This window comes from Streptopelia decaocto (assembly GCF_964273445.1).
Source record: "Streptopelia decaocto genome assembly, chromosome: 13".
Classification (NCBI taxonomy): Eukaryota; Metazoa; Chordata; class Aves; order Columbiformes; family Columbidae; genus Streptopelia; species Streptopelia decaocto.
The window spans coordinates 10,900,762-10,928,542 of NC_138668.1; the positions used below are offsets into that span (position 1 = coordinate 10,900,762).

The 27,781-nt window shown below is 43.4% G+C and overlaps 2 protein-coding genes across 6 annotated transcripts in view; both read right to left on the reverse strand.

Annotated features, from left to right (window-relative positions):
• The window catches only part of ABAT (4-aminobutyrate aminotransferase), a 47,447-nt gene extending 34,772 nt beyond the window's left edge, over positions 1 to 12,675 (reverse strand). For all 3 annotated transcript variants that reach the window (XM_082064393.1, XM_082064394.1, XM_082064395.1), the window contains exon 1: positions 12,500 to 12,675. The gene's annotated coding sequence lies outside the window, so the exon portion shown is untranslated. The remainder of the gene's footprint in view (positions 1 to 12,499) is intronic.
• Positions 12,676 to 16,998: 4,323 nt separating this feature from the next.
• Positions 16,999 to 26,686, reverse strand: METTL22 (methyltransferase 22, Kin17 lysine). Of its 3 annotated transcripts, none has more exons than XM_082064562.1 (11): positions 26,565 to 26,686; positions 24,669 to 25,005; positions 23,942 to 24,292; positions 23,520 to 23,560; positions 23,294 to 23,438; positions 22,769 to 22,840; positions 22,136 to 22,189; positions 20,808 to 20,888; positions 20,068 to 20,170; positions 19,353 to 19,521; positions 16,999 to 17,847 (listed from the first exon to the last, which is right to left on the reverse strand). In XM_082064562.1, the coding sequence occupies exons 2-11, from the start codon at positions 24,772 to 24,774 to the stop codon at positions 17,812 to 17,814; spliced, it is 1,158 nt and encodes a 385-aa protein (XP_081920688.1). In that variant the 5' UTR covers positions 24,775 to 25,005; positions 26,565 to 26,686; the 3' UTR covers positions 16,999 to 17,811. The 3 variants fall into 3 exon arrangements, with proteins under 3 accessions (XP_081920688.1, XP_081920690.1, XP_081920689.1); XM_082064564.1 differs by lacking the exon at positions 26,565 to 26,686 and adding an exon at positions 25,927 to 26,445; XM_082064563.1 differs by lacking the exon at positions 26,565 to 26,686 and adding an exon at positions 25,265 to 25,430.
• Between the last annotated feature and the right edge of the window lie 1,095 nt (positions 26,687 to 27,781).

Genomic DNA, 27,781 nt, shown 5'->3' on the forward strand with positions numbered 1-27,781 from the left:
GTGACCCCCATTTCAGCTGAAAACACAGAAAAGCAGATGCATGCAGGTTTCTTTTACAAAGGATCCAGCAAACAACCCAGGGAACAGCTAACCGTGCACCTGCATGACAGGGACGTTTTAGCACCACACACGCCTGCACACACATGGAGACGTGCGCAGGTCCGAGCAGAACGGGGAGCGCAGCGCGCGCGGGGCCAGGTCTGCGCTGATCCTGGTCGCACGCGGCAAAGGCACTTACAGGGCTCGGCTGTTTGCTGCCTGGTGCTGGTCGGAAGTGCTGCTGCTGTCTCCTCCGTTTCAGAGCAGACTGCTGCCGGCTGCCTCGCTGAGAAATGCCATCACTGCCAGCTCCTGCAGACGGGGACCGGAGCGCCGCCGGGAACCTCCGCTGTCCCCCTGCAGCTCAGCCGGAGGATGCCCCGGTTAACAGAACCAGCTCAGCTGGAGGATGCCCCAGTTAACGGAACCAGCTCCTGCAAGCTGCACTCAGCGCAGGGTAACACCCAACTCGCCTCAAACCCAGATCATCGCTCTGCGTGTTGCTGCTCCAGCACCTCTGGCACGTGGTGCAGCCCGTCAGCTGGACCCCGGGGAGCCCCAGTTCACCTAATGCCTTCTCGGCACGTTTCTGAAAAACTCCTGAGATGCTGAGCCAGGCTCTGTTAATGTTTGAAACAACCTCTTAGTTTTCAAGAATCATGGAAGCTGAAAAACAGGTTTTGTCCTTAAAACCCTTCATTTTACTCTGATTTGCACATATGATTCTATGATTCTATATCCCGAGGGTGACACCCAGGGACATGGCTGTAACAAAACAACCTTGATTCGGTTCAGTTACTTTGAGTTGTGCACAGGCAGCACAACAGAGCCCAACGGCACCTCCCGCTGCACACGGTTTGAGATGGGAACACGAGAGACTTGGATGTACACAGGGAATAACAGCAATGGCTCAGCCACAGCATCCTTCAGACCTGCAGACGCAGGGTAAGCGAACATGGGGTGCCATTGCTGAGGCAGGGACACCACCGCCAAGGCAGGGATGCCATCACCAGGTAGCCATGGTGCTGGGGGGCAAGAGTGAAGATGCACCAGAGCACAGGAAAAGGCTGAGTTGCTTCAGATTTAAAACCCTGTGACAGCATTTCGGCCGAGCCACTGCACAGTTGCTGTGGCAACCGGCGAGTGAAAAAAAATCACAGAGAAAAATCTGTAATTACAAGCGAGATGGTGACTTACCCACTTTGGTAATCAAGGCATTAAAATGACTCGAGCAGAGGAGGGGGCGCTCCGTGCCCTACAACAGGCAGGGCTGCCCTGCGGCAGGGAGCCCAGCGCCGGGTCCCAGCTGTGGGACCTGCGTTAGCCCTGTCTCCCGCAGGCTCCAGCTGTGGGGTGTGACATTTGGGCAGCATGCTGTCCTGAGACCAGGGTTTGAGGCCGGCTGGGGGGCTGCAACCTACGTGCTGCAAGGAGGGAGAGGCGGGAGCAGACTGGTCCTTGGGGAACCAGAGGCTTGGCACAAGCACAGCGCGGCGTAAGGAAGGGCCTAGGACAGAGGGAAGGACAGACACGGAAGCAAATGACAAAGACAGAAGATGCAATGCTTATAGAAAGCAGCTAAGGTCCCCGGCAATTTAGTGACTCCAGTTTGTGCTGCTGTTACAGCACCGCGTTTCCTTCTTCCACCTTCTCTCAGCAGTATTTATTGGCTTGGAGTGGATGTTGTGATGATTACTGTGCTAATACAGGAATGATGAGGGACAGAAAGTTGTTCCAGTAGACAGAGCACACTCTGCAGTCTCTCCCCACTGTAACAATATCCTGGCACAGATAATTTATACACCAACAAAGGCAATGACTGCATCCACACAGCCCTTTTATACTGGGGCGTAAAGTCACCACATTGTTCTCCAGAGCTCTTCTACACACAGTGGACAACTGATCACTATCCAGACAAATTGCTAATGAAAACGTCGTTAATGCCAGGAAGGGAAGGGAACCAGACGTGCTAACCTTGTTTCGGTTCCCTTCTTCGCCCAAGGCTGTGTCCTGGGCTCCCATGTGAGTACTCACAGCTGCCAAGGAAGGAGCCCAAACTGCAGTTGTTTGTAAGAGAGATCCTGTATTACTCCTAAGTAACAAGCTGCTGATTTGATCCAAATTAAAGACTGAAGCTGATCCTTCACTGTCATAATTTAAAATCTGTTATTAATTACATACACAGACTGTAAATGACATATTTAAATGGGCCTGTACTGGTTGCCAGAGAGTAAAACAACGTCTGGCTCTAAACTGAACTTGTGAACTAGCTAATCTACCACAGAAAGTGCAATAAGCCTCTTCAGACAGATCGTTAGGGAAGGGATACGTCACAAAGTAGATGGGCAAGGAGTGAGAAAAGTTGTAGGTATTTACACTCACCACATATTAAACACTGGATTCAAAGGCAATGATTTGTATCAGCAATTTATTACTTCAATTATTCAGTGAATAATCAGGATCACAGATTCTAAGGGTGCAGCCAGGGAAACGGAAGTATGGAAAAGCCATTCTTGTGCCCCTGCTGAGTGCTACCTTACATGACATGAGGCTAAACTCTAAATTATCTTGGATGAAAAGTACTTCTTATTGTGAAGTGCCAACACAGGCACTAACAACTTATATGACAACATCACCTGTAGACTCAGGCCCTTCATGCTATGCCAGGTCGTGTCCAACTGCTTGGAAACTCATCCTCCAGAGAGAAAGTAATTCAGCAGTAAACTGATACTTTTTGTCAACCCTTGCATCAAACATAAACCAGAAAATACAGGGAAAAGCTGGGATTGCTTAGCTTTGCAGGAAAACCAGCACTCTGCAGCTTCTGCAACCTATGCCTAGTCAGAAGACTGCTTCCTACCGTAGTGCATTCCGTAACATTACTAAGCATACAGAGGTAGTTTTTCTCCTTTGAAAGAAATAAAAAGCCTCATGAGTTGAGTGGAATTCACCGCAAACAACATCACTAACATCCAGGCACTTCTACTATGCAAAACTCCTATTACTGCCTGTTAATTAACACAATAGGTTAAAGAACAGCAGTTGGGCAGTTTTCAAAACAGTTTAGTGAACACACATATGTACACAGTGTTAATCAATAGACTCTGTAGCTAAATTCCCTTGTATGTTTTGAAAATTATTTTTGGGCTCCAGATGGACAAGAAACCAGTGCCAATCTGATTCAGCATGATACATATTTCTCAAACAGTCCCTCTGACTTCACTGCGCCCATTCACAGAACTGAAGTTGTGAATGAGCCAAAGCACACTGTTGAATTAAAGACAAGGTAGAAAAACTGGTAACTGCAAGACTCACTGAAGGTTATCAAAATCTGAAAGTTACCCACTGGGGAAAAAAAAAACAACACATGGCTACTGCATAAACTGCTATTTCTCCTTATATATTGCCTATTTGACAAAAATAATGAAGCTGCTGCGTTACAACACTTCACACAAGTACTGAACACAAATTTGAGAAGGTAAATTAGGCCTTACTAAGTGTGTTAATGTCTAAGCTCACTGGTGAAGTCCTGTCGAGGTACATTTATACTGCACCCTCTACTCTCATAATAACACTGACACCCACATGAGAGACTGAGCACTGTTTGTTTTTTTTCAGTCTAGTCCATACAAGCTACGAATCAAATGAATGTGAAGATTCTGTACGTCACATTTAGGCAATTAAAAAGTGTAAGCCAGTTTTGGGAAGGCTGCTAGAACTGGGCAAATCTTTGGCAGCTCCACAAAGGTACTCCAGGATGAACACAGTCAGCATGGAATAAGGAGCTAGTAGTTAGGTTAAACAGCTTATTTATTTATTTAACAAAACTCTGTTGAGTGAAATATTTGTCTTTCTAAGGATGGCTTGGGAAAGCAAGCAGCGCTGGCACAATGGGACAGCGAGCACTTCCCTGCAGAGCGCTGCCGTCCATCCTCCTTTGCGGTGCTTGATCTTGCCCTGTCCAGAGGCCACAAGAGAGCACTGTCACAGCTCAGAAAAAAAAAAAGAAAAAGGCATTTATTTCTTTTCCTTCATAAAATCAGAGTTTCACCGAATGGATGCAACTGTAGGATTTATTAGTAATTGAGTAATTCCTTATAAAAGTTACTAAATCTTTGCTAGCCTTTAGAAGCACTGTATCAGTTTTATCCCAAGCAGCCCCTTTTCCCATTTTGCTGTTAACTAGTGACAGTGGCAGAAAGAGATAACCAGAGCTTGAAGTTTCACAGCAGGTGAGAGGAATGTAGCTCAGCCTGCCAAGCTTCCTCAGCAGCCAGAGCAGAGATCAGTTATGCAAGGCTGCATATGGGTTTTGACCAGATGTAACAAACAGTCCCCTTCTCCTCCCTTTTCCATTCAGAACAATGAAACTGAGCTGTTTCCTGTAGTTTATCAGATCACTCTGGAACATGATTTTCTCTGCAAATTTTCTGCACAGAAAATATGCTTTATGCAAGCATTGCATGCAGAAATGATGATGTATGGTGTCAGACCATACATCAACCTGGGCTTGATGAAGGTAGCAGCATCTTCTCAGCATCTTTTCTGTAGAATTCCCTTTCTGCTAGCTCTCCTTTAACTGCATGGCTCAATCTCCCACTCACACCAAAAAGATTCCCAGTTTGGAGAAGAGACATCACCAAACTCTTCACAGCATCCAGTGTAGTCACAACTTCAGCTCAAAGAAAGTGAGGTACATCAGGGAAAAGAAACAACAGAGCCATGTGAGGAACAAAGAGTCCAACCAGAGCAGCCACCACACTTGACTCATTGTTGAAATATCACCTACCAATGAGCCCATGTTCATCATCAGTCCTATCATTTTGACCCAAGTCGGTCCAAACTACACCAAAATCCACAGATAAGCAAAAGAACAAACTCTGAACTCATTTATGATCATGTAATGGTCCAACTTCTATGAATTAATTAACACCAGAAATCTCACAGGTTGCATCAGAAGAGGTATTTTCCAATTACCTTCTTGGCCAAGTAAAAATAAAGATTACTGATGAGAATTTAAGCAAGTAGACACTGATCTGCTGCTGCTGCTAAAAGGCACTTCAAAATGAAGTGGTATTTTGGATTTCATAATTGAAGGAAAAAAAGCACAAGATTTGTTAGCTATAGTTACTGCGATTCACAGACAGTTGCTGGGATTACAAAAGTTCTTCCCCATCAAAGGCCCCAAAACACCATGAATTCAGCCCCAGCACTGCTTGTCATTATCTCAATTTGCCTCCACTCCCACCTTCAATAACACAAGCTGGCTCTTTTAATGTTTTTCTTCAGCTGCTTTATAGAACAGCCAAGGCAGAAGCATCACCTTACACCAGCCCCTTACAAAACCCACTGCCCAAACCATGGAATAAACTGAAGATTTTCACCCCATAACTCTGTTACCTGGTAAAACCGCACCGCAAACAAGGAGCGAGTTCACCTGAGCCGAGCTCGTCCTCCGCTCTCCTCCCTCCACCAGCACAGATTGCAAAATCCTATTTCCCTCTCCAAGAAGCTGCATTGCAGTGATGGCCGTGGAAAAAAATACAAGGTTTGCTTTAGACTAGAGCCAGGACGAGAGAACACTGAGGTGGATAACGGTGTGTCCATCAAGGTAAAACACCCCTCGTTTCTGCTGTCGGGGACCGTCACTGTCAGCACACCCAGCAACAAGCTTCGCCTGAACCGCTGGAATTGCTGAGGATCAGGCAGCCCCAGCACCGGTTGTGCTCTACCCTGCTGCCAGGAGGTGTCTTGTGCCTGAAATCTGTCCTGTCGTGCCACAGCAGTTTTGGTTTCTAAACGCTTTTTAACCTGCCATATTCTCTAATTCCCACTGAGGCAATAATTTATATCATCAGATTCATACAGTGAGCTGTTAAAAATGCTTCAATACGAACTTACCCCTCCATCCTGGCTCCCAGTGTCCTAATTTTTTTGATGTACATGGCAACAGTAGTATTAAGCAAGCACCTGGCAAAAAATGTGTCACTCATGCTGGATGCAGAAAGAGAGGTGACAGAGCAGAACAGGATGGCTGGTTCCCATCATTTGGTGTCTAACATGAAGCAAGTCTGACAGATAGATTTGGAGGAAACATAATACAAACAGAAAATATGACTGCTAATGAGTTCCACCAAGCTTATTTAAAATACTTAATTTTTATGTTATTTACATTACTTATTCACATGTTTGTATTATTTCCAGACCAATTAAAAATATAGGAGTTGATTTCACTTGTGTTTACTGTCAAGGGATGCTGCCAAGAACCTCCACACGCTCCATCCTTTGCTAAAAGAGGAAGACAAAATTGGCATGCTGCTGTGATGTTCCAAGTCTTTAATCACGATTGAGCTTGATGTTATCCAAATACAAATGAGGGAAATTATTCTTTCCTTTCCCTGCAAACTGCTATTTTTTTCCTCCTGTTTTCCTCAGTGCCTTCTGCAAGCCTATATTCTGGCATTACTTCATTCAGAAAGGAAAAGCGCTGGACAGGCAAGGGGTGACATCTCTTGTGAAAAAAGCTGTTGTTCATTTGCTGGGTAGGAAGGAGGAAGAGGAAGGGCTGATTAATACCAGATTGCGGGCAGGAAAGCTAGCGCTAAATCATCTAGCACTAGGGTACAGATTTCCACAAAGAGTTTGGTGCCTTGCACTTTGCCTGGTATGAGGCTTACAGATGGAAGCTGGATGCTTTAAAATGGAGCCAAACACCAAAAATAGGACATCAGGAAACATCATCACTAATTTATGTCTTCTCCCAACATCCACTGTTTTGTTCTGTGAGAGGTTAGAAGGGGAGGGAAAAAAAAAAACCACCTTCAATAAAAACAAAACCAAACAACAACAAAGCCCCCCAAATAACAAAACAAACAAAGCCCAACAAAAACCACAAAAAAAACCAAGCAAAATAACCACCAACTAACCAGAAAGAAAACCTTGTGCTGAAAATCCACACACTTTGGTAATACTCTTTTCTCAGTTTGTTGTATGTCAAACAGGCTGAGGCTAAATTAGAGACTACTAGTGTATTTTAGCAAGTGCCAGGTAAGAATTTCTCAGAGAGTGACTACTCTGTGTTTGCTTTATCCAGCCAATTTCCTGCTCCAGATCTAGCTAGGAATTTATGAAAAAACACCCCAAAACAAAAGTACTTGAACTATGTCAGGTTTCAAACTCAAGGCATTTTGATTTTGAGGACATTGCTAAAAAATTTCTACGTAAAATAGAATTATATATGGGTACAACAGTTGCAAAGCAATGTATTTTCACTTGTAAAATTAAAACTGAACTTTGCTTGGGGATGGCAAGGAAAATTCCATCCAGAAGAAGGGATATTTTAAAGTGTTTGAGATGAGGAAAACTGGAGACAGGTTTAGAAGTTGTTTTACTCTCAGAATCACAGCTGTACAGCTGAAACAGTAGTTTGGTCCTACATCTTGTCACCCAAAATGTACTTAAGACATACTTTTTACATTAAATCTTCAGCAAGCTGCATTATTCTAAACTGTCCCCAGAAATACCATCAGAATTAGATTTTCATTTTTAAACTACTGAGCTTTATGAGAGTCACAAGAAGCCAAACACTTCTTAGAGAGCTCCGTTCCCCGCCAATGCCAAGTTGTATTTTAGTGAAATGATAAAATCTAAATGGGAAACTCACCAAGTCTGAACCTTGATTGCCTTCAAGGTGCCTTCTGCCTGACCGCAGAAAGAGTTATACAGCCAGGGGCCAAAATAAGAGTTTGGTACAGCACAGTATAAGCACTCACTACACAAATGCTTTTTTTTCTGCATTAAAACTGAGAGAGATTTACTAAAATAGTTGCAGTAGATGACATAAAGGGTTACCATTTAAGTCTGAATAACAAAGTTCACATTCCTGGCCCTTTTCTTCAAGCTGGCAGTGTTCACTTACGAAATGTAGTACTTTTAGTTGAGTGGCTTTAGTGCTTTCTCACATCAACCAGCACAACACAGCTTTATCATTTTTTACAAAGTAAGTTCATCACTAGGGCAGATCTGCATCCTTGTCACCGCAGGTGTGATGGCTTCACAAGTGCAGCTCCGTAAGTGGCTGCCACGCACCTTCACGGAGGCAGCCAGCGAGACCAGCCGCTACCCACGCACTAAAATAATTAAATGACCACCCAGACTGAGCTAGAACATGTGCTTGTTTCCTCAACAGAATTTACAGGGTGTTCCAAAAAGATGGACCCAATTGGAAATCACTGTATCTCTACCACCCACAAATGAAACTCTTACCACTTCAAAGGGCAGGATAAAAAGATTCAAATTATGACTGCTAGATGCCTTTTCATGTGTGTGTAATTGTACCATATTGCCATCATGAAATATATGCTTTGAAACTGGGTCCATCTTTTTGAAACACCTGTACAACTGTAGAAGCTGTCTCACACAAAACAAAAATACTCCAAATCCACAAACTAGGATTGAAGAAAATGAGATTCATGCTGCAAAAAACTGGATTTCTTTTCAAAAGAAAATCATACTCTCTGAAAATGTTCTTTCTGCTGTACCTCTACTGGACAGCAGAAGAGACAACCTACTTTTTCCATGCAACCAAAACTGTAACACATACTCAAGATTCCCACCTGATTCTTCTGATGAATTTATAGTATCTGGCCAACTAAGAGCTGGGAAATGAACAGTATAATATTTTGCAAAAGGAAAGACAAAACAATTTAGTACAAGGACACAGTACAGAACCCTACTACCACAGATTAGAAGAGAGTATGAAAACCATAGAAACAGTTCAGGACAATATTCTCTGGTTTATACACTTTGCACGTTTTGGAAAAGCCCCAGAATACTGCTAATTTTGCACAAATAGCATATGGCTAAGAAAATTCCACCTTCTCTGTTTCCCTGGCCCATCGCCGTCATTTCAGGAAACAGGCCTGTGATCTGATACAGCAGATCACAAAATTCAGAATGGAGGGGACAGAGATGTACGGCTTTCAAGCCATAGGGCAGCGGCTGGTAGAATTATTTACTTTAAGTTGGTAGCAGCTCCGACCCCTGAGGCAACCTCTTCTGTTCATAAAGAAAAGGAATTTGAAAGCAGATCAGTCTGGAACAATGAAAGAGTGTTTTCAGCCTCCTGTAAGATAAATCTGTTATGTAAGGTTTAAAGTATATCCATCCTTCCATATCGATAATTATCTGCAGGGCTCCTGATGTGTCATTTTGCGTTACTTACCTCCACTTTCAGAGCTTCCTACGCATCAGTACTAGCTGCTCTCCTGATGGAATCCAGCTATTTTCTATTAGTCACTCTTTCAAATGGGTTCAGATACCTCACTATTTGATTCAGGCTTACCATTATGCCTGAAAAAACTCTTAAGAGCTTATAAAGAACTGTAAAATAAGAGTAGGTGCTACTGGAAAAGCCCACTTGAACAAAAATGGTGCACACAGATCAACAATTTGCAACATATGAGGAGGAATCAAATGGTCTTTGAAAACAATGAAGAAGAGAAATGTCTTACATGAAATCTGAGACTTGTTCCCTTCTTCTCCCTGCTCCCTCTTGCAAAGCCAAAAGCAAAGGAGATTCATTCAAGTTCAAAGAGTCATCATTTGAGTTAAAGTTTCTGGAATACAGTCAATTCAGTAAGATTTTAAGGTACAACAGGATGGATTGTTTGTTTCTTTAAAAAAAAAGAGTGTTCTACTGTCCCTTCAGTATGCACATGTACCACCACTAAACAGACCTTTCTTCCGAGACATTTCCACAAGCTGTTTCCATTTGGATATGAAAAGAAGCAAATCTTCATTTGTACTTGAAACAGCTAAAAATTTTTAAAAGTGTTTCTGGAATGGAACCTCAAATGTAGAAGTCATAAAACAGGGCTGGGAAGCCAAGAAAGAGATCCAAGTTGTCTTAGATCTGCTGTGAACCATGGCGTTATCATCACTCTAAGTACAAAGTTAAGCAGTAGCAGAGGTTTTAATATATGTCATGAGGTAACTTAAGCTGCTTTAATTCGGGCCCCCTGCTCAGAGCACAAACCAGGAGGAATTCCGCAGCCAAAGTGACACCTCGGAGTCACCTGTCACACACCCGTCGGGGCTGAGATCTGTGCGGCTGCACCTAGACACACCGGCGGCTATTGCTGGACTGCTGATAAATAGATACGCAGCTTTGCATGAACTGTCCTGAAGCTGCACTGTTAAAACACCACACAAACAAGACGGGGCAAGGGGAATCACCTGGAGAGCTCTAAGCTGCTGACAGTTGCAGCACGAACTGGCTTGTATGTATGTATATATATATATGGCCTGTGAGCATCTTAATTCCTCTCTGTTTCTGAAAGAATCCAGATCAGGACATTTTCCTTTTGGAATGACAGCACAGCTGCCAGGACACCTACTGATTGCTCGGTGTTCATTTGCATGCTGTGCTTGCTTACTGCCTCCTGGGCATAAATATCCAATTTTATCCACTTATTTCAGTTTTCCTTCTATCTGAATGCACAAGACGCCCACTGTAACGTGTGCCTCCAAGCCTGTTATTCCTCAGAAGACTTAAGGGCTGTGCTTTGGAGAAAGCAGTTCTGGTGCATTATTTCCCCATGCATTTTACAAGTGGTCAGCTTGTCTAATAACAGCGTGCGCTTACAGACTCAGGTCTCCATTACCTGGGCATGTCCACGGTCTTTTGCACTTTGTCCAAGAGGTATAACACCGTCTAATGGCAGAGCACTGGCTGACTGCAGACACAGAAGACCTGAATACCGATCCTGAGCACAAGAGGCTACCCAGCGGCTACCTGCAGTAACAGCTTGCTTTCCCTGGATCGATCCCAGTTTCCCCACCTGTACAGCCACACCAGTGATGTTGATCTCATTTGCAAAGCGCTTTAAATGCTAAGGATGAGAAACATTATGACATCCAGGCATTAACCTTCTTTGCATATGCTGTGCTTTAATACTGTGAGCTATGATCCAGCTTTTGAATCGTTGACTTCCAAGTCTGGATATGTAACTCCAACCAGAACAGCCAAACTAACCGCAGACACAATTTGCCCAACACTCACATTACTCAAATACACAGAAAGACTAATTACAGTAGAAAAACAAACAACAATGCAATAGGAGCTGCAAAAAATGTCCTCAACTCAATTTATAAAACAATAATCAGAATATAAGAATATTCAATAGGGAATTTCCTTAGTGCCAAGCTTCCTGAGGGTAACCCCACTAGTGCCCTCCTTTTGTACCAATTGGCTTTCATCTTTTACTGAATTCCTTGCCTCAAATTGTAGGAGCAAAGACTCTTTTAAGAGCCCGCATCTGTGAGCCATGCCTTTGAACTGCAGGGCAAAATCCAATTTTTGTAGGCCTGAACATTCATTACTGATTACAAAATTACCTGGAAGTCTCCTACTTTAGTTCAGTTTCTTGGCATATCATTCCCTTTGCTATATTTTATAAACATAGAAGGAGAATCAGAGGCAAAAGCAAAGCTCTGGTTAAACAGGCACACGCTACTTTAAAGCACAAATTAAGGTAAATGAAGACAGGGAGGTCCCAAGGCAAAGCCCCGGGTTTTGTAGCATAACCATTTGGAGAACAGGAAACTGAAAAGAACTGGTGAATCTCAGCTGGAGTGCAGCAGCAGGCCTCCATAAACACCAGTACTGAAGATTTCCACTCAGCTGCCTGCAACGTATTAAGAAAAGGAAAGTCAAAGTCAACCGTGTTTTCCCCACGGTATGCATATGTTTTCTCAGGGGTTTTGTGCCCTTGCATTCCTGCCTTTCCCCAAATGTGTGTCAGGGCACACCAGCTGTGTGGGACACCAACCCCACAGGCTGCAAGGGGCACAGAGCATCGCACCCACCGCCCCTAATGCGGCGAAACTCCCGGATAAGAACAAATTCTGCTCCTCAGCATCGTCCCCCGAATCCACCGGGAACGGCTGCGCCCTGCCTGGCAACTGCAAGGCCCAGAACCGCGCTCAGGTCTGACTAAAAAAACAAAAAGGGGTTCCTCGAGGACGCCAACACCCTCAAAGCCGAGAGGAACACGAACACCCCCTGCGGCACACGCAGCCCCCACGTACGCGCCAGCCCCGCGGGAGCCGAGCGGAGAGCGGCCACAGCCGGTCCCCCCGGCAGCCCCGGCGCCGCCAGCTCCTGCGGGGGCGGCCATGGAGGAGGCAGCCCCGCCGCGCGAAGGGCATCGGAGCGGGGGCCAGGGCAGACCGCGCTCCCTCCCCACCGCGCCGAGCGGCAGCGCGACGCGGGGCCACCCCGGCAGGAGGGCACCGCCGCCTGCAGGGACGGAGGCGGGGACACAGGGGCAACCTGCGGGCTCCGGGCCCAGCGGGGAGCCCCGCTCACCGGGCAGGAGCGGATGAGGGGGAGCGCCGGGGGGCTCACGCAGGCCCCTCGCCCCGACCGGCCGCGGCGCCGCGCGGTTCCGCCGCTCACCGGGAGTTGCGGGGCTGCGGTTCCGCCGCTCAGCCGGACGTGCGGGGCTGCGTCTCCTGCGGCCGCCGCGCTCCGTGGCGCCGGGCTGGGCTGGGCAGGCGCCACCACAGGCCCCGCGCTCGCTGCCCGCGCGGCCCCGCCGCCGCTCTCCGCCGGCTCCGCGCACCGCAGCCAATCCGCGCCGCCGCCCGCAGCCCCGCGCCCGGCCCGGCCAATGGGGACTCGCGGCTCGGGCTCGCCCCCGGCGGCGGGGGGAGGGGCGGGGCGGGCCCAGCGCGGGGCCGCGAGGTGCGTGCGCGGGTGAGCGGCCCCTGGGCCCGGGGTCGCGGAGCTGAGGACGGGCCTTTCCAAACCTTGCTGCCGGAACCGAGCGGTGAGCGCTGCACAGCGCGCTCCCTTGGAGCACCCACCAGGCTGGGTGCCCACCACACCTGGCAGAGAGAACAGGGAAGAGAAACCAAAATCCTGTTGCTGGCAAATAATTTCCTCTTGAAAAAGGAGCTGCCAGCCCCTCTCTGGGCTGCTCTGCTCAGGTCGGCTCTGTAGGCCATGGTGCAGCTGAGAAAGGCCGGGGATCCCATTTGCTAATCGTGGGGGGGATCTGGGTCTCCACTGCTACAGCTTCACAAAGACCCACTGTCCTTCCATTAATTCCTAATATTTACCTGCAGTCACTTGGGACATACTTAATTTAGCAAACACAGTAAGAGGGGAAGTCATTTGGACACATAACTCAGAAACTCAAGTTAAAACTAGCATTGACATCAAACTATAAATTTAAAATCCAAGTCTTCACTAATATTTAAGCCCAGCCTAGAACAAAATTGCAGGCAGCAGCGGATTGAAGCAGGTAGATGCGATGCACGTGGTAGTGACATGCAGATGGCACACGAATCCTCCCCAGCACCACATGTCCCTAACACTGACACCGCCAGAGTCCAGAGATCAAGTTAGTGGCACAGCTGATGTATCAGTAAGTTTATACCCAGGACTCAGTCCTCTCTGAAGACATCTTCTTATCCTGAGTAGAACTCTGAAATCTGTCACAGTTTATTACAATAAGAAAGATTTAATGGTCCAATATTACAAGAAAGGCAGCAGTTTAGCCACGAAGAGAACCTCTGTAGCAGGAAGGACAATGAAGTACTAGAACAGATTACTGGGAGAAACACAAGTTCTCCATCGTGAGAGGCTTTAATAAGAACCAAGACAAACACTCATCAGGATTCTCAGATGAGTATGATTGTACTTGGAGAGGAAAACAGAGGAGATAATTTCTTTGTGTCCCTTCTGATCAACCTACAATGTAAACCTACTACCAATATCCCATTGCAGGAACGGAGCTGGGCCATTACAGAGCAGTAAACTCTACTTTTCTCATGGTATCTGCCGTCCAGCTCACTGTTGACTTTCTTGCCTAACTCGTTATATATATTTCTCCTCATCTTTGCGGCAGGAGTTAGTTACTTTTTAATTATTATTGATTAGCCTCTTGCTTGCCACTATCTGATTCATTATCAAATATACCCAGCATTCAAAGGGAAAAGCAGCGTTTCCTGAGGAATGGAGAGATGGTCGACTGGACAAGTTCCCAAGGGATTACGCAGTACAGTCACTTGTGCCCGCACCAAACTGCACTCAAAGACTGGAAAGACATGTTTGCATCATATATTCCCACAATAAACTCTCTTCTTCCTTTTCCAAATAACTTATTTTCTTTCTAGTTGGTGCTAGTGTATTATTTTCACTGGCTGACCAGCTCAGGTCCTAGGAGTATAAACATAAAATGAGATTCTTGTTCTTCCAGAGTTATTATTAGCTATAAAAAACTGGAGAAGACAAAATTTGTGGAATAAAGAGAATTTTTACAATTTGCTTTCACTATCCCTATTACAAAAGAAAATCCCTAATACAAAGGAAGCAGAAGCTTAGAGAATACACTCACCTTGCCCAAGGAGCTCAAGATGTTCCTTCGCGTCTCCTCTTCCAGACACTCCTGGGTGGCTCAGGCCAGCAGTTTGTGAACACACACACACACACACACAGATATGCAGATACATGGAACTTCACTTGGGTGCTGGCATTGTTAGAAAACTGCACATGCCATCTGCTGGAAGAAATCTGCTGTCCCAACACACCTGACGGCTCCAGAGGCATTGTTTTTCGAGATGAACCTTTGCCCTTGGTTAATGCACCAACTTGCAGCACAGACACACAGAAAATCAGGGTCAGGATGCGTGAAACAAGAGCAGGATGAAGTCTGTAATAAAATACAAGCCTTTGGACCCGTGTCATGTGCCAGGGCATATGACAGCCTGGCAGCAAAAGCAGCTCATTTTCAAATCCTATTGCTTGATTTGAACCTCCAAAGGGTTCTTTTGTCTTCTTCCATTGTTTAAGTTTTAGCTGTGCACGTCACACTGTGGTTGCTGGGTCAGTCTGGTATAACTCTCTGGGTAACAGCACATTAATCAATAATTTATACTTTGTCCTATGAAAGCCACTGCAGAATTTTCTCTTCAGAGGGTAGAGGAAAGTGAAGAAGGGATAGGATTTGTAACTAGACACAGAAGAATCTGAACAGAAACAGCTTATTTCCAGCAGCTAGGCCAGGCCTCATTTAGGACTAGACCCCCCCCCTTAATTATCTGGTGAAAACAAAAAAGGACGGGCGCTAGTGATGTATGTACAAGTTCATGAGAACAGTTGAGTCAAAGAATAGGCAATCTCCTGAGATTTATCTGCTATAAAACTTTGAGACCCAATTTAAGTCCTGATCCTTACCACACAGAAAAAGTTATGTCCACTTCTTAGAATGTTTCTTGAAAACCCAGAACTGCTGGAGGCAGCCTCCCAAAGCTACCGTTAAAAAGTAGGTAATTCAAAATCACTTTTTTTTTTTAAGATGATCTTCACAGTAACCTTATCTCTAATACACATATCTGCAAGTCTAGGTGAGAAATGCAAAACTACGTATTCAACCTAAACTGTTACTCCAAAATACAATATTGTTAAAGTAGAAAGGCACAGGGTGTGTAACAAACTGTAAAATGTTTTGACTCAAAATGTTGTACAGCAGATGGAGATACACACGTGGTCTATGAATAGCCACCTACACATGAGAACACATAGAGGTAATAAATATACATAATGCATGCCATCAAGTTATTACCTTAAACAGCTTTTCTTTCTACTGCAAAATAGCACACAGAAGTTCACAACAAAGCAGCTCTCCAAGTTTGACATCAACAAAGACTGAAAAGAACTAATGTGATCAGCTTGCACTGCTCGTTCAAATGTCACATAAAGTTCAAGTTGTGCTTTTGACCAATATCTACAGTTATGTCATCCATGTTCCTCTTAAGACAAAAGCAGGACAGGGATGCCTGCCATCTTCATCTGAAGTGTGGGCACTGAGAAAGGACAGGTGTTATTTCAGCATACACCAGCGACAAAAGCGAAAAAGCAGTTTGTTTCAAACAAGATGCCTCTGGGAATATCATGTGTCCATCCATGAGCACACTTCCCAACAAATCGGTGAAACTCCTCTACCAGAAACACCAGATCTCAGTCATGGAACCCCCAAAGCTGTTTTTTCCCCTTCAACAGAAAGATTAACTTTGTTTCTTTAGGAGGAAATTCTACTTCAGCTTGCTCCCCAAGCAGCCAGGATGTTTGCATTTACTCAGAAGTTTTTAAACTTTTCCAGATATTACTTTAAGCCAGCTGCAGTAAATGGCCAAATTCCACATTTAAAAGATCTACAGCATCTGTCTATCTGGATAATTTTCTGCTGATAATTCCTCAGACTCTCAGAAGTCCTGTCTAAGTAAACATCTTCTTGAACTGCCTGTGCTATTTCACTCCACTTCGGATTAATTCTTGCTAAAGCCTTCAGAAAATTACTACTTAACTAAACTACTTAAATAGACTCAGACCCAATTGTTTTCAGTTACTCTACTGAAATTAATAACATTACAAAACAAACAAAAGAACACTAGTTTGGGAATCTGTGGATTAAAATACAGCTTTGTATCTTTGAAGTTCAAATAAGGGGTATAAGAGAGAAGTTTTGTATTCATCTAGGCAAAGAGATGCTAACATAATGTAATATTTACTTTGACTACACTCACAAGAAAAGGCCATCATCATCTAACAACCTTTCATGTCATTAATTAACACAAAAATATGTCTCTGTACACATATGCAGGTTATAAAATAACTGACCTAAGACAACTGAACTAAACCACACGTACAACAGACTTTTGAGAAGTCAGCCAGACGCTTCTAATGTAGCATCTGCACAGTCCCACAAGTCCCAGAGCACAACAGCTTCATCACCTAAACCTCATAATGCTAAAGAATCCAGCAGGCACAAGAATGTCTGTGACAGTGTACATACGGCAAGTAATATAAACGTCCCAGCACACACCAAATTCATAAAATGTATAGACATGGTTTTGCTTTCATTAATAACACAGGAGAGATTTGATCAATATGTTGCACTTTAATCTGAAGTCAAAGATAGTGAAGGCACCATTTGCATGGGCAAGACATTCTCGGTCACCTCCTTCTCCCCAGCCTCACACATACACATTGAGGGTAGGATCCCAAACATTTCAAGAACAGTAGCATATCCATCACTTCACAGGGTATCTTCCACCCTCAACCTGGCGAGGACAGAATAGCTTAAAATTTCAGCAGGACAATATAGCTCCAGGACCTCTGTGGAGTATTTTTAGAGGCTCAAGCAAAATGCATCTCATCTTCTTTCAGCTTGGATAGTAGCCCTAAACTAGTATAATTTAGATAGGACAAACTGAAAATTAAGGACTAAGTTTCATAAGCAGATTACTTAAAGAAGAGTCCATGAAAGGCAAATAGATCTTGCCCAGAACACTCTTTCACAAATGGTCATAAACATAAATAATGTGGAACTAGGATGAGACCAAGAATATTGTCCATGTTCAGAAGATGAAAAGTAAAATGCATGACATCTGCAAATCAGCCACATGGAAAAGGTTAAAATAGCTTCTTGTCAGACTCCAAAACCTAAGCCATCAATCCCAAAGAACAAGCCACTGTGTCCCTGCCACCGTTTGGCATCCAGCACGTACAGCAAAGACCAATATTAAACAGTTTTGTAAAAGAAACATCAAAGAAACTATGTCCCAAGCACCCAAACCAAAACCTACTGAAGTAAAGCAAATCTGCACAGCGATACTTTGTGAGAACACAGTTCCAACAGGTAAATGCTTTTCTTGGGATGAAAATCCACTTTTAACAAAGTCTTCTATTTTCTCATGTTGCTGTCATGTGAGCTGTTCAGCAATGATCCTCCACAGTTCCTGTAGGAGTGGAAACAAATACATACAGGTACTTTCTCAGATCAGTAGGTTGCAATTATGAAAAAGTTCAACATGCCCACTTGAAGATAAGTTTTAAGACACACCCTATGCCACCATCTCCAGATAGTGTCCATCTGCGGATGGATACTAAATCCATCTGTGTAACCTCCTAGAACAATCATCAAATTATCTTTGATACAGAGGAATAGAATTGACTTTTGCATTCTTGTAGCATGATTTTTTAAAATTTAAAAAAATATCCGTATCATTCAAATAATTTGTTTTAAAATAATTCCATTGGACTGCGTGACCTTCTGAAGTATTGTGACTGATAATCTTACTCTTTTTCTTAACCTGTGTTAAGAAAGCTTTCAATAATGCTAGTAAAAATACTCAATTTACTGAGGAATCAAAGTCTCACAAACACGTGTGTTACACAAACACACACACGCTTCTCTATCCATTGGACAATGGAGATGAAAACCAGACTTTATTTCTGTAGAATAAATTAGCATATGCTTTGTTTGCTATATAAAAGATCAGTAAGCAGAGTATCACATACTCTTCACCATGATATCTTGAATTGTGGCAATATATTTCATGATCAATAAAAAAACCTAGGTGTTTTTAAAATGCATGTATTTCCAGGACCAGTAGCCTTCCACAAAAAGGTTAGGGAATGAGTTTACACATTTAGGTATAACCCAGGTTACATTTAAATACTTGCAAAACTTATTTTAAAATTTTGCATTTTTATGCCTCAAAGTATCAGCATTAAGTAGAATAAATCAATCTCATGAAGTAACTGTGGCCCTCATAACATCACTACACGTATGTACTGTAGAAGCCCCAGTAATAGTTTGTCGACTACAGGAACATCTTTTCTTAGTAAGAGATTTGCTATGCAGTACAAAATTTACATGTTCTCTAAAAAGACCTGTTAGATTGCATTGTTCTAGAAGCTAGCAAGCTATGAGCCACCCTGAGTAATATTTGTAAGAGCAGACAACTGAAAAACAAAAATAAAGAGAACCATAAGTGCCTGGGAGGTAATAACTACAAAAATTATATCTGACGTATTTCTGAATAACAGAAGTTTACAGCTAATTGACTTCTTCACAGATATTAGAGCATTATTTCCTGAACTCTGAACTGGGAAAGTAATTACTAAAACTATGAAATGAAAGCTCTTTTACGTGCAAATAAATGAGAAGAGATATTGGTCCCATTTTCTAGTCAATCACAAAAACTGTATGTTTCAAAGTAGTGGAGATTGCTTCTTAACCTTGGAGGAAACGATGCAGCCTGAGCCACCAGAAAAGGGCGTGCTGTGCCAATCTAGGGTAGATTCAGTAAGCACAAACAAGAATAATTTTAAAACAACAAAAAGCTAAATGGCAATACATGAAAAGTTCATGTTTATTCTCCTGTTCAGCAAACAGCTGAAAACTAATTTGAGATGATTAACCCAACACATTACACTTACTTTAATGAATGCCACTTACCAACTGCTCAATTCGTTCATAAACGAGAAACTGACAGAAATCAAGCTTGATGGGCTCCACAGTATATTTCATTTTTCCATCTTGGAGGTTCTCCAAATCATTTAGAGTATTTCTAAAATGACTGTAGGCTTCACATGTAACATCCATATGTCTTAAAGTGAAGTTCAGCCTGGCAAGAGAAGATTTAATTGAAAATGTCTCTCCTGTACTGACATCTTAAGTAGCTACATAACCTTCCTCAGCTAAGGGAAAATGTGGGTCTTCTCAGTGTAACTAGCTAACTGTGACAGCCAAAAAAAGTAACTCCCCCACTATTCCTGAAACGCAGACATGACTTTATGTTAGCGTCAATACACAATCATTCTGGGATAAAAGTTTCCATTGATTTTTAAGGCCCTCTGCCACAACAGGATCATTGGTTTGGCTTCCTGTATACCCTAATTCTATGCCTCTTTCTTCCATTCTGTGACCTCAGAAATAAATGGCAAATGTTGCCAGGTGTTATAGAATACATCAGTTTAGTCACCTATTTATAGAGGTCATCTGCTCCAAGACAAAAGGTAGGACAACAAATGTTTGTCCTGAGCAGATACTGCAGCCTGCAATCAACTAACACAATGAAAATCAGAAGTCAACCCTCAATCAAATCACGTTTCTTCCAAATAAATAAAGTGTGTAAAGATTTTAGTGCTTTTAAGTTCTTGGTATTACTTACCTTTTTTCTAATGCTATGTAAACTGTGCAAGAATTTCTCAAGTTGTGTGTGATCCTATACAGTGTTCTGAACAAGGCATCTGTCAGGTCATCATCATAGAACACTGAAAACAGAAGGATTAAGAACATAAAATACGTATGTTTGACTGTATGATCTACTTAAGTGTTGGTTATGAAACAACAACAGGCCTTAGTTTGATTATTCTAATCAAACAAGTCACTATTTTAACTAAATCCTAAAGTATATTTTTAAGGGCAACAACTGACCCTGTAACAGACTACATTGCTGCTATTTATGTCAGGCTTTCTTTAAAATTTCTCATCAATAGGAATCCCTTTCACATTGTAAAATACATTAGTCTAACCACCTATTTTTCATTATTTGCTCAGAGTTTGTCTGATGCAAGACAAAAAAAGGACACAAAACTCTCTTCTGAAAGTCAAATGCATCACTTGCTTGTGGTTATGTTCTTTGAGTAATTTATTTAGTCACAAATAATTACCACACCAAATGAAAGAAAAAGCTAGTAGTTTTCACCATCTGCTCTCCTATTGCTAATTTAGAATGTAAATACTATTGTTTAAAAAAAAATACAAACAGGAACACTTTGACAGGAACGTTTTGACAAATTAGGTAAGAATCTGAGCTATTAGATTTCAAAAGCAAACTAGGTATGTTTAAAGTATTACTCATAATGCTCAAGTGTTTGATTTAAAAGCTTACTGTTTATATTTACCTACCATCAGCTGCCATTATCACAGTACAGTGGTCATGCAAATCAGCAATCTCTTCTTCAGACCAGCTATAAGGAGCTTCAGGATCTGTAACAAAGAATATGGCTCTGCTGTACATGATTAAATGTCCCGAATGATTGATAGATGGAAAAAAAGTAACTCCTCCTTAACTCCTGGGGTCAGCTGCTCCTCCACGGGCCCACCCAGGGAAATCAAAACTGCCCTCTGTTCATCCTCTGGAGTTCCTGCAGCCCTTTGCTTTCTCTGTTATCTCCAATCCTCCCAAGGCTGAGTTGCAAGAGTAAGTATGTCTGTAGGTATGTAAGTAAGTTTGACTTATGTCTGTAGGTATGTAAGTTTGACTTTAGAATTTACAAAAAACTTACTATCTTGTAGCAAGACCACAGATTTAACTAGATGAAAACGAATACTGCTTTCAGTAAAAAAACAAATGCATCTTTGTGTGAGTTTTGATTAAGCTTCCTACTTCATCATGCTGTTAAAAATTTAGACTTTGTTAAAATATAGAAACTTTATCTGAAAGTCTAAAAAACATAAAGCCTTTTCATCTGGTGGTATCAAATATTTTCATTAATCAGATTTTTTTTGAGGTCCAAGAGAGGCTTTGGAATGCAAAAAGGATGTTGCCACTCGCTTGAACAGTTGTTCTATTTTTTTAGAAGCATTACGTCAAATCCAACTGATGATATAAAAATCTATAAAGTAGGCTCCAAGTGCTACAATTTTGTGCTGAGCTTGTAACCACTGAAGTTTTAGTGATCTGCTTTACTATCATTAATTGCACTTTAAATGTTATTCAGGCTAGTTGTCTTTATTTTGCAAAAAGCAGAATATTATTTAAAATGTAACACATTCACCACTCCACTTGGAACAAGTATTTATACATCTTCAAATCATCACCTGCCCTCCCCACCACCTTTTATAGTTTTGTATTCGTGCAGCCATAGGCCACAGAATACCATCACATCAACATCTGGATTACAGCAGCTCAAATCCACGTCACTGGGCCTGGATTCCACAATCACCACATAACAGACATATCTCATTCATATCTCTGGACTTTGAGCTCAGTAAAGGACAGCCACCACTTGGCTATTCCCAACCTGTCAGTGAACCCTTCCATACTCATTCACAGGGCAATGATCCACCCACAGACAATCGTGTACTTTCAACTCTTTTTCCAGAGGCGTGTGTGCTGCAAGGCTTTATTCATAAACAATGGAATAAGCATTTCTTGATGGCTCTGAAGGGAAAAAAACAAACCAAACCAAACCAGCAAACCCTATTTGAAAGGACCCATTATAACCACCTACCAGTGCAGAATTCATCTTTCAGCCAGTCCAGTTCCTTTACTTTAACTTCCCCTCCTGTGGGTGAAGAAAGATCACATCAGTCACAAGCAGCCTTCCAGGCAGTACCTAAGCAAGAGTCCAAATCTGTACTCAGACAAGTGATGAAGATATATTAATTATGAGGATGTAAGAAACAAGTAAAGTTGAACATCAAATTGTTTACTGTACAAAACCAGTTACTCACTCGCAAGAGAACAGGATGAACTTAAGGGTCAGAAAGACAACCCATGTTCTCTTTTACATGTCCCACCTGCAAAATACCTCTCCTTTCCAGAGTTATATCTCTGTAATTTACACTCTTTTTGTGACCCTTGGCACCTGGATATCTGTGATCCTCCTAAGTACCTCCAAGAAACTCACACAGCAACTGCATAGGAACTACAGCTGGTCTTAACTGCTGACTTTCTCCAAAACTGACCCATTATGGACTACAGAGAGATATCTTGCATCTTTCTTTTTAAATGAGTTGCTTTAAACCAAGACAAAAATTTAATTTTACTTGTGAATATGCCAAGTACTCAATGACTGTGCTGTTTAATCCCACAGTAGTTAATATACAAGCAATTGCACCAACAATGACTGTATAGCACTTACTTCCCGGCTCCATCAGGTGTTTGTTTAACGCAACATTTTGCTCACACATGGCCAGGAGATCTTCACCAACATCTGGAAAATAGTCATAATGATATTCAAAATAAGAATATTTTGCATGGGCCGTGCATGCAGCTGACCCCTCAGATCAATAACCGAAATTTCTCTTAAGCTGAGGAGATGAAGGGAAATTCAGAGCAGCTCTATCAGCTGATGATTGTTTCCCTAGTGCCCTCCTTGCTTTTGTCTTTCCATACTAAGCTCTGAGTCACCCTTGAAGAAAGAAGTTAGATCCCTTTACTACCTATTTTGAGCTAGGCACACCATCTTAAGTTCACAGCTTAAAAATAGTACTGCTTTTTCAATCTGCTCAAAAAGTTCTTGTTATTTTTCAATAAACAACACAACTTTATACACATTAATAAAAATCATTAGCTAAAACTGAACAGATGGGGATCAAAATCCCAGGATGAAAGCACTGCTTCATGAAGTTTCATGAAAATATTTAACTGAAAACACCTGCCTTACCTGTGCAATAAACTCTCTTGGCAACCATTCCCATGATAATGCTCGTAATTCCAGTGCCGCCTCCGAGCTCTAGCACCGAGCAACACCTGAACGTGTCCCGTTTAAACAGAATGTAATCGGCAAGAAGAAAGGCTGCACGCCACACCTGTGGATAAGGGAAGCAGTTAAAACTGAGAAAATTCTGATGCACAATCTACAGCAAGATGCTACAAAGCAGAATACATACTTGTTTACCAACATCTTCTAAGGGGGTCGCCATAGTATGTTCTGTGAAAATGAAAATAGAATAGTTATCTCCAAATGTTGTTCAAATCAGGTTCCATAGTGGCAAATTTGAACATCAAGTCATGCTTCCTTTTCAAATATAGAACTAAACACTCTTCGTTCTATATAATAATGCTAGATAATGCCAAAACCCCCACTCTAACTAAGGAACACTGAGTCTCCCACGGTATACTACTGCTCAAATCACTCCTGGAGAAAAATGGTAAATTTTAAAAATAATTGCAATATCACAGTATTATGTTCATTTTGTTATCTCCTTTCATTTAACAACTGCTATTACATTTCTAAAGAAAATCTAGCTTTCTTTTGTTTTCCACAAACACAGTTATTCCATCTCTCCTTAACTGTAAGCCTACTGTTTACCTATTTTAACAACATCACTGCAAGTGCCGCCTTGTTCTTCATCTTCAAAAGCATCTTCTCCCCCTTTCATCAGAATTACAGGATACACTCTATCCCTCAAAAGATCCTCTGCTTCTAAATCAGAGGCACTTCGAGGTCTTCTGACCACTTCCAAGTCTCCATCATCATCCAGCAGAGCTTCTACTCCTTCAATATTTGTCTCTCTCTCTTTTTTTAGATTATTGCCGTCCTTGTCACACAGTACATCTCTGCTTCCATACGGGTGTTCCCTTTCTGTTGTAGCTTCTCTCACATCTTTCTCAGATGACGAATCTTCTGTGTTCCAAAGGAGTTTGAAATACGACAGGAATACTGTAAGAACACAGAGTGGGGAGAGAAGTTCAACAGCAGGTAAGGACAGAGTCTATGCACAGCTTCCACTTGGTATGAATATCACATATCAAAAACCTAGAGGATTAAAAATCATACAGGTAACTTGAAATATAGTTTAATTTGCTATGAAGAAATATTTCTGTTATTAAGTTCTGTCAGTAGAAATAAATGAAGCACTTTCAGTTTACTGGCTGACTCAGCACCTACTCAGTCGCAATCTCTTCTTAAAGACTGAGTAGGAAGTGATTCTCACTGGAATAATGTAATAATTCATATTAACCACTCAAAGCAGGATTCATATATTGCAAATATATGAATACGCTTAAAGTATAGCTCCAGTCTAAACATACATTACCTGGCTGTCCAACTGTGTTCAATCGCACCATGAGATGTCTTTTATTTGGACAGTGTAAGTGAACATCAGACAGTACAGTGTTGCTTCTAAATGTGGCGTTATCCATCTCCTCCTCTGGTACATCTACCACGATGTGCTGAGAGGAACATCTATGGTACCCAAACAGTCCCCCACAAAGTGCTGTCACAGTGATATGATAACTCTTCTATGAGCAGGTTACAGTTTTGCTCAGCAAGATACCCTCATGACATCGTTTCTGAAACCTCAGGCAAGATGTGATCATACAAGTTCCACCACGCTCCAATAGGACACCCAGTTGTGCATCAGGATATTCAACCTAAAACCAAACACAAATAGTGACATCCTGACACAGTTTTAACATTGCTTCAGTGATATTTTACGTGACAAAAATCAGTTTACAATGTCCAATAGGGCTGCAATGCTCCAATGCTCTTTTACAATGCTCCAAAGAATAATCAAATATATAATCGTTAGTAGCTTACAGACAACGCGTATTTTAGGAAGAGCTACTGATTAGCTTGTATCAAAAACAATCCCCCTGAAAAAAAGGTGTTATAATGAAAGCACAGACTTACAATGCTAAGTCAAGGTCTCCAAAGGAACAGAAGGCCTTGTGTGTGCAACTTGACCACTTTAATGGATCATGTTCTTCATAGAAATCGCAGAACTGGATGCAATTACTGTATGTATTATCATAGGTTAGTCCCTGAAATTTTGCAAAAGCAGTATCTGCCCCTTCTGGAGAAAATTCAGCTACTTTTATATGCCTGCACTAATTGGGCAGTTAATGCCTCCTGCCTTTGGTGCTCTTTATTTTTCCCCAGAAAAAAAAAAATACAACAACCAACCAACACCTGAAATCATCCTCACTGCCTGATGTCCAAGGCTGAGTTGTATCTCTGCCTTAAGGCATAAAAAAATTAATAATATTTTGTGAACAGAAAAATAAAGAGGACATTTATTTTCCTACGCTCCGCAAAACTGAATGTTTTGTGATGGGTATGTGAAACACTAATGAACCATGTATCTGAAAACAAAATTTATGTCTTTTAAAAACTGAAATGACAAGCTTAGATCACACTCACAGTCACCAAGTGTTATATGAATGATGTATTTAACAAAGACACCCAGCTCTCACCAGCTACGAGCACCCTAGTGCCCCTTATGTAAAAACTGTTGATGCCATTTCCTGTGTTGGCATTAACATATTGGAAGATTATGCTAATTTTTGTATTACCTGCTTGGGCTTGAACATATAGGGTTAAAATGCTTCAGGTCATACAGGCAGCCTTCATAACTTTAGTTCATAGAACCACAGGATGGTTTGGATTGAAGGGCCCTCCAAAGCTCACCCTGCCATGAGCAGGGACATCTTCACCAGCTCAGGGTGCTCAGCGCCCCGTCCAGCCCGGCCTGGGATGTCTCCAGGGATGGTTCATCCAACACCTCTCTGGGCAACTCTTGCAAAACCCACCCCGGCCTCCGAACGCTCCCTGTGCCAGAAACCCGAGCACAACGCGCGCCCGGAGCTGACGCCAAGCCCCACACGCGGCTTCTCCGCCGCCTGCGGAGCAGACCAGCCCGGGCAGCGCTACCGGGAAGCGCCGGACGCGGCTCCGCGGCCCGGGCACAGCCCGAAGCCCCGAGTCTCGGCCGCCCGGCGCAGCGCCCGCCGCCACAGCCCCTGTGCCCAGGAGCCACCGCCTCTGCCCGGCCAGCACCAGCACCGGCGGTTCCCAAACGGAGCCCCCCTCCCCTTGCCCGGGGCTGGCGGCGGAACATGCGGCTCCGCGGGGCAGGGAATGGCTGCGAGCGCGGAGCGCGGAGCACGAAAACGACGCGGCGGAGCGACCGCGCCTCCCCCACGGCCCCCACCTGCCGCCACACGCCGCCCCCCGCCGCCATTCGGGAGGCGACGGCTCCTTCCGGCGCGCAGCTGACGCGGCGCCCCCGCCCCGGCAGCGCCCGCCGGCCCCCGACGCTGCCCGCGGGTTCGGTGCGGGGTGGGGCGGAGCGGAGCGGAGTTTGGCGTGGGCGGATTGCGGTGCTCACCCTGGCAGGCGGGGCGGTCCGGGGGTCCCCCCAGGCCCCGGTGCGCTGCCTGCGCTGGTGCCTGCGCTGGTCCCTGCCCTCCGCCGTGAACCGCCGTGAGCCGGCGCAACGATCGTGCCCTTATGCTGCAAATGGTGCCGTGGGGTTTCCCCCTGTGCTCGTGGAGGCCCTTCTTTATTTTAGGATTACCCAGCATTAAACCTGGGTATAAATCTGGGGAGTCAGTAAAAGGAAACCCCAGCAGCCACGGTCATTCTTGACAGTAAACGCCCCCGGCAGCTGCCCGGAGCTTGAGCCCACGGTTCTGACATTCCTGGGGTTCAGCGTGACTCACCCTGCCTCAGTTCGTGTGTAATTCCACGCAAACCCTCCAAGCTTCAAAACAAAAACTGAAAAAACCACCATGGAGGCAGGTGGGCATTTCTTGCTCAGCCCAAATAAAGTCAGGACTCTGCTACCACCGTGAGATGAGATGAAGCAATAGCAGGACCTGCTCACTTTGGGGATAGAGGTTTTAGCTGCTTAGTTCTGCGGAGTTATTAACTAGGTATTGTGAACCAGGTGAAATAAACAGAAGACTGAGCTGGGTGCTAAGCTCGAACACCATACCAGAGGGCTGTGGGAAACTTTAATCATATACATTTGCGGGTGTGTGGGCACAGCAGGCCGTGCATCCACCCCACTGCAGCCGGCCATGGCTCTGCAGCCCCGTCTGGGTGCAAAATCATCGACACAGATACGCTCCACACTCCCATTGTGTTCTAGTTAAGTTCATCCGCAGGGGCTATTGGAGTTGTTGGTATATTTCGGCAGGAGGATCCGGTTCAAAAGCGGCATTTACATATTAATTACTTTTTTGCGTGAAACTAACGTCAAGTGCTACAGATGATGTTTGTATTTTTCTTGAGTGGATGCTTGTTGGGTGGAAAAAATAAAGAATTAATGCTGGTAAAAAACCTTGGAATGTAATGCATAGTCTGTATTTATGTCTAGGTATCTGTTTCTCATCATCTGCATCTTTCTGTAAAACCTAAGAATTA